Source organism: Leptopilina heterotoma, unplaced genomic scaffold (assembly GCF_015476425.1).
Source record: "Leptopilina heterotoma isolate Lh14 unplaced genomic scaffold, ASM1547642v1 Lhet_380, whole genome shotgun sequence".
Lineage (NCBI taxonomy): Eukaryota > Metazoa > Arthropoda > Insecta > Hymenoptera > Figitidae > Leptopilina > Leptopilina heterotoma.
Window position 1 is genome coordinate 121,329 of NW_025111055.1, and position 7,597 is coordinate 128,925.

General features: G+C 23.8%; 1 protein-coding gene across 3 annotated transcripts; it reads left to right on the forward strand.

Annotated features, from left to right (window-relative positions):
- The first annotated feature begins 497 nt into the window (after positions 1-497).
- On the forward strand, positions 498-6,901 carry LOC122505952 (ethanolamine-phosphate cytidylyltransferase). 3 transcript variants are annotated; one of them, XM_043617858.1, is made up of 6 exons: positions 498-737; positions 1,343-1,480; positions 2,012-2,191; positions 2,578-3,004; positions 6,044-6,264; positions 6,491-6,813. In XM_043617858.1, exons 1-6 carry the CDS (start codon positions 694-696, stop codon positions 6,537-6,539), a joined length of 1,059 nt encoding a protein of 352 aa, XP_043473793.1. In that variant the 5' UTR covers positions 498-693; the 3' UTR covers positions 6,540-6,813. The 3 variants fall into 3 exon arrangements, with proteins under 3 accessions (XP_043473793.1, XP_043473794.1, XP_043473792.1); XM_043617859.1 differs by having other exon boundaries at positions 499-737; positions 6,771-6,901; XM_043617857.1 differs by having other exon boundaries at positions 501-737; positions 6,784-6,901.
- The last annotated feature ends 696 nt before the right edge of the window (positions 6,902-7,597 follow it).

Below are 7,597 nucleotides of genomic sequence, written 5' to 3' on the forward strand. Positions count from 1 at the left end.
TATACAATAAGATGTAGAAGTTGTTGATCAGTGTCAATTTTTAAATAGTCAAAGATGTATAATTTGTCATATTTTATTCGTCTGATCATATTTTTTAATATAGTTTAATATTTTTTAATTTCGTTTTTAATATTTTTTTAATTACATTTTTAATAGTAATAAAGATATATTAATAAAGAACATACAGAATGTTCTTGTATTTAATATTTTAATGATGAAGATTATTAACGCATTATCATATTTTATTTAAGGTAATTAGTGATACTGTTTCTATTCACAAATTTATTAATTAATAATTAATAATGATTAATTATTATAAGAAAATTGTGTACAGGAACAATAAATAAGAAGAATTGCCTCTGATGATGATGTTTAATGACGTCGATCAATGAAGGTCAAAGAGTGGGAGTACTGCAAATTTGGACTACAACATTCCGGCACTACTGTATAGGAAAATTTTAATTTTGCGCTTGTGTTGGGCTGCGCATGTTTCAAAGCCATACAGCCACACTGATATATCTGACGAAACAGTGATGCGTTGTATATTGAGGTGTGCGGTTGTCGTGTCAGACCGAATTTAAGGTTATATATATTCTCCAAAAAGCAAATAACTATATTTAATAAATGAATAATATTGATAATTACTTTTCTATCATTCGTTCATAAAATTTACCAACTTTCTCAAGTCTAATAATGTCGGAAAAGAAAGCGGAAATTCGTGTTTGGTGCGATGGATGGTAAGTCTACGTTATTTTCATTTTTTCTAAATATTTATGTTTTGAAAGTGTTTTTTTTTTACAAATTTATACATTAATTTAGTTTTCGCTTTAATTATTTTCGTTTTTTAAAAATAATTCAATTGGTTAATAATCGTTTTTCGTAAAGTTGATTTAGTCAACAATTTTTTTTTTTAAATATCAAATTGTTAGTTTATTTTTTTCGGTGTTATTTTCCAAATACAGTATAGCATTGGGAACTATCTTCGCAAATATGCAAATTATCTGTTTTAGTATATTTGTATGCAGAGGCAATCAATTTTTAGTGCTAAGGTTATGACTATATATCACCTTGGATATTAACAGTATATTTTAACGATTTTGAGAAAAAATTGAATAAAAAATACATTTTTGTATATATTTTTTCAATATTATTTCCTTTAATCTTTTTTAAGATTAGAGTGAAAAATAGTTTTAGAAATTTTTCTGCAATTGCAATTGAAACCGCGCGTTAAATTATCAACTTTATTTCTGGTTCATTGAAGAAGTATGTTAAATTATCACGCGATTTTCATGATAATTAACGAGATTGTCCTTATATACTGACATTTTTCAATTGATTTCAGCTATGATATGGTGCACTTTGGACATGCGAATTCACTACGTCAGGCGAAAGCTTTAGGAAATTATTTAGTTGTCGGCGTTCATACAGATGAGGAAATTTCAAAGCATAAAGGTCCTCCTGTTTTTACGCAAGAGGAAAGGTAAAAATCTCAATTTTTCTTAATTTAGAAGATTTAGAAGGAAATGCTCTTGAATAAATAAATTATACGTTAGCGTAAATTATAATAAAAAAAATTTAAATACAACTGAAATTTAAAATTGTAAACTTGAACTTTAGAATTCTCAACTATTTCATAATAAAATAAAATTAATATTCAAGAAATAAAAAAATTCATTTATTGGAAAAAACGAAGAAAAAAAAACATAATCTTGAAAAAAACCTGTTTTATAAAATTTAATGTATAACAACACAAGCATGTTTCGTGAATCAGCGAAATAGCTCATAAATTGCATTACATGATAAATTGTTTCATATTATTCAAAGTTGAAGTATGCCTCTCCGTTTTATCGAATGCGTAAATATTTCCTATTAAATTTTTCCGTCGTAAGTATATATAAGTACACTGAATTGTTTCTATAGACCTTGAATTGAAAATTTTCAATTTATAATCTCAATGAATTGTATTGCTATTTATAAATTTGAAAATTTATTTCTTTTTTTTGTATTTCAGATATAAAATGGTACGTGGTATTAAATGGGTGGATGAAGTAGTGCAAGGTGCTCCCTATGTTACGACTTTGGAAACTTTGGATAAATATAATTGCAATTTTTGTTGTCATGGAGATGACATCACAATGACAGCGGATGGAGTTGACACTTATCATCTCGTGAAAGCCGCTGATCGTTACAGGTTATTATTTTCAATGAAATTAAAAATTATGATAAAGGAACTTATCAACTAAACGTGTTTATCAGTATATTTACTCAGGCCTTGGATATTGATGACTTTTTCAACTATTTTCAAAAAATGCGACTTTTTACGACTTATTTTCAAAAATTACGACTTTTTCGACTTTTCTTTCAAATATTGCATTTTTTATTTTCCGTATTTTGTATTTTCTGTATTTTTTACTTTCTGTATTTTTTATTTTCCGTATTCTGTATTTTCTGCACTTTCTGTACTTTGTATTTTCTGTATTTTTTATTTTCTGCATTTTTTTATTTTCTGAATTTTTTTATTTTTTGTGCTTTGAATTTTCAGTATTTAGTATTTATGCATTAAATTTCCTTTTATAGAGAGGTTCAGAGAACTGCTGGTGTTTCGACGACAGATCTCGTGGGCCGAATGCTTTTAATGACGAGGCAACACTTCAAACAGGGTGACAGTGAATACAGTGTTGATCGTGAGCCAAGCAAAAGTATGGGACAAGATAAGACGGCTCGAAGTCCATGGACCGGATGCTCGAAATTTTTACCAACGACACAGAAAATCACTCAATTCAGCGATGGAAAGAGTCCACAGCCAGACGATAAAGTCGTCTACGTGGCTGGTGCTTTTGATCTCTTTCACGTTGGTCATTTGGACTTTTTGGAAGTGGCGAAAAAAGAGGGCGACTATCTTATCGTTGGACTACATACAGATCCCGCTGTAAATAAATACAAAGGAGGCAATTATCCCATTATGAATCTTCACGAGAGAGTTCTTAGCGTCTTAGCATGTAAAGTGAGTATTCCCAATTTTTTTTTCAGCTAAAAAGCAGGCCTCGGATAGGATTTTTCGACTATTTCAGGCATCACAGTACAAATTGTACAAATCACAGAAACAAATTCCCCTTTTCACCTTTTTTTTTGAGGAAAAAAGGTGAAAAGGGGAATTTTTTTCCTCAAAAAGGGGACAAAAATTTATTTGTTTATACAACTTGCATATATATAATTTCAATTTTTTATCAAATAGCTTCTATAAAATTTTATAAAAATGATTCGATTTTAATCAAAATTGACACAAAAATTTAATTTCGTTTTTCCCTAACTTCTCCCTGCTTTCTAAACAAAATTTTGACTTTTCCCCTAAAGAATATTCTGCGATTCACTCTAAAAATGATTAGATACTCAAAAAAATGTTTTATTACATTTATTTACGAATTTCTTTAACTGTAAAATTATTCGAAAACAGTAATAACTTTTTTTTTTTAAATATTTAATAACAATTATTTTTCCATATAAATTAACATTTTAAAACATTCAAATTCAAATATTTTTGAAATTCAACAATTTATGAGAATATTATTATAAAACATAAAGAAAGTGATGACTCCGAGTCGAAGACTCGGAGTTATCACTTTCTTCATGTTTTATAATAATTAAAGATGACCGAGAGATAAGATCATTATTTTCTTCTGTAAGAAATATTTTTACTGTAACTTCTTCAAAATTATTTTTATCATTTCCATTCAATTATTATTTTCTAGAATTTTTAACTAAAATTCTTCTCCAAATGAATTATTTTCAATAATTTTTATAACAGTTTTGAGAATTTAATAATGTATTTGTTTACAATTAAATTTTACGAAATTTTATCGATTATTCGGAAATTCTTCAATTAATATATAATTTGAAAATAAAAACTTCGAATAATTTCAATGAAACTTTTTGAAAAAAATGAATTCTACAAAATTGTTAGTTAAAAATATGAAAAATTCAGATTTTTAAAGATTTCAATTTGAAACTTTTTCAAAATTCAAATGTTTATAAAAATTCACGCTATAATGCTTCCAATATTCAATTATTATGTAAAATTTTAACTGAAATTCACTTTTAAATCAATTTCCATTAGAAAATTTTACGATAATTCAATTATTTAAATATAAAATAATTTATATTGAATAATTAAATGTTTCTTAATATTGAATTCTCATATAGAATTTCATCAACAAATTTTTAAATAATTAAATACTTTCGACGAATTTAAATAAAATTTTTAAAAATAATAACATTAAATAATTGAATAATTGTGAAGAAATTTATAAAAATTTATAAATAATTGAATTTCTGTGAAATTTTTATTATTTATGAAAATAATTGAATTTCTTCCAAGAATTTTGTAGAATAATTTTTAAATAATTTAATTCCAACTAAGAATTTTGTTCTTTATAAAAATAATTGGATTCTAACGAAGAATGTTGTTATTCATAAAAATAATTAAATTCTTGTCAAGAACTTTATTAAATGTTTTGAAAAAAACAATTTTTACAAAGAATTTTATGATAATTTTTTAAAATAATTGAATTCCTGCTGAAAATTTTGTTGTTTTTGAAAATAATTGAATCTCTGCGAAGAATTTTATAAAAAATATTTTTAAATAATTGAATTCCTGCGAAGAACCTTGTTTTTTATGATAATAATAATTGAATTTTTCTGAAGAATTGTGTTATTTATCAAGATTTTTGTTATTCATTATTTATGAAAGTAATGGAGTTATTACAAAGAAATTAAAAAAAAATTTATAAATAATTGAATTCCTGTAAAATTATTTTATTATTTATGAAAATAATTAAACGTTTGCGCAGAATTTTAATAAATTTTTTTCTAAATAATTGAATTCTTTTGGAGAAGTTGATTAAAATAGAAGATATTGAATAGCATTGAATTTAGGAAAATTTTTGTAAATAATTGAAATTTTGCCAAGAATTTTATTAAAATTTTTGAAAATAATTGAATTTTGAAGAAGAATTTTATTATTTCGTAAGATAATTGAAATCTTGATGAGAATTTTTAAAAATTTTTGAACAGAATAATATAAATAAAATTATTCATTAAATAATTTCTAAGTTATAATTTTATGATAGTTCTTCAAGAATTCAGTTATTTAAAAAGAAATTATTGTCAGAAATAGAAAAAATTGAAGGTTTTCTATTAGAATTTTTATTTTTCTAGAAAAAACTATTAACTAATAAAATCATTGAATTTAGGAAAATTTTTGTAAATAATTGAATTTTTGCCAAGAATTTTATTAAAATTTTTGAAAATAATTCAATTTTGAAGAAGAATTTTATTATTTCTAAAGATATTTGAAATTTTGAAGAGAATTTAATTGAATTAATTGAATTGAATTTTTGGAATCATTTAAAACTTTTCAAAAATTCAAATTTTGTAGTGTTTTTAACTAAAATTTCTCGTTAATTTCTTTATTTTTAATAATTAATTAAATTTATATATATTATAAAATTTGACTAATTTCAGAATAATTTAAATTTTGAAAATTTTTGCAAAAATTTAAGTTCTTTAGAATTTCTAATAAAATTCATTCAAAATTGAAATTTTATAAAATTTGAAATTAAAATGTTTTGAACTTCATCTATTTATGAAAATTGTAAACGCAACTATTTTAAAATTCAATTAATTTTAAATCTATAAATAAAATTATTTATTAAATAATTTCTAAGATATAATTTTATTATATTTCTTCAAGAATTAATACCACTTTTTTCAACTTTATTTCCATAAAATTAAAAATACGACATTTTCGACTTTTCTTTTGAATATTGCAAAAAACTACCGTTTTTTTTTGGAATTAAAATTCAACTTATTTCAATTTTGGTAATGTGAAAAATGGAAAATGAAATTTTTCTGAATTTGAACCGAATAAAACTTTTATGCGCCTTATAGTCGATCCGAGACGTGCAAAAACTAAAATTTATTGTGAAAATATTAATTTATTTTTCTTTAATATTATTGAATTTAATATTTATTTCTTCAATTTTAGTTTGTAAATGAAGTGGTGATAGGAGCGCCTTACGAAGTGACGAAAGAATTAATGGAGCACTTCAACGTGTCAATTGTCTGTCATGGAAAAACGCCAATAGTTCCTTGTGAGAATGGCACCGATCCCTACGCAGAGCCCAAGAGGCAAAACAAATTTAAATTGGTCGACAGTGGCAATGACATGACAACGGAAAAAATTGTCGAAAGGATTATTCTTCACAGGTGAGTTTTTTTTTGGCACTGAAATGCACTCATTTCACAGAGAGAATTTTCTTTTTTCATTAATATTATTTTTGCAATTGTTTATATTTTTATATTTTATTAATTTATTAATTTATTCACAATTCTGTTTATTCACAATTTTATTTATTGTTGCTTGCTCCTTTTTATCCAAATTATTTTCAGTTATCACTGAATGTAGTTTTGTTTTTTTAACACCCATTTGTAGGTCTGAGGAACTTCGAACAATCATTAAGAATTTGAGCTCGAAAAGATAATTTCCATATACATTGCATCTTCCTGTTTTTGTATAATTAACCTATTTTGGTTTTTCAAATAAATGTCTTTTTTTCGTAATGCTAACGCTTTTTAATTTCTTTTTTATTCATCCATTATTTGTGGAATCATTCTTCATGGGATATGTAAAAAGGGAAAAAAGCGAGAATGACTATTTTTTTCTTTATTTGCATATCTCAAAGATTAATTCCTATTCTATATTATTTAATTAGCGTATAATTGCAGGTTAAAATTTGAAGATAGAAATATAAAGAAGGAGAAAAAAGAAATTGCCGCCTATGAAGCATTCATCGAGTCTCAAAAGAAAGCGAAAGCAGAATGATTTTTATGATGGAATTTATTTGTAAATATGAAACTACCTACGTTAATTTTTTCTTATTTATTATTACGTGACTTATAAAAATTACTTTTTTTTCTATTTTTAAAACAAAAAACTTTTAGTGGTTAAATCTAATTATTTAATAAAATTTAATATTTAATTTAATTTAATTTAATTTAATTTGATTTAATTTCAATTAAATTAAATTAGATTTAATTAAATTTGATTATTCAATTAAATTTAATTTCTGAATTAAATGTACAACTTGAACTATTCTACTAAAGTGAAAGCTAGATCGTTTTTTAAAATCAATTTTTCGAATATAACGAGTAACATTCGACTCATATGTTCAAAAATATTTTTTTTTTTATTGTGTAAATTATTTAATCTATGTAAATCACCATGTGACTGAAAAAGTAAATTTTTAAACTACCTCTTTCTCGACGAGAAAAACTTTTAGAGAACGTTGTAATTAATATTATGAAGTACCAGATAAAAAGATCATATCAAAATCAAGAAATTAACGACTAGAATTTGTGCTACACGTTTTTAATTGAATTATATTTAAAATTTTCCATAAAGAATAATTATTTTTTTTTGAAATCCATTTTGGAGACTTAATTTATTAAAAATTACATTTTCGAGAAAATTGAACTCTTCTAATTTTTACTTGAATCAAAATTACCTTTAAGACAATTTTATTAAGTGTAAAAAATTATA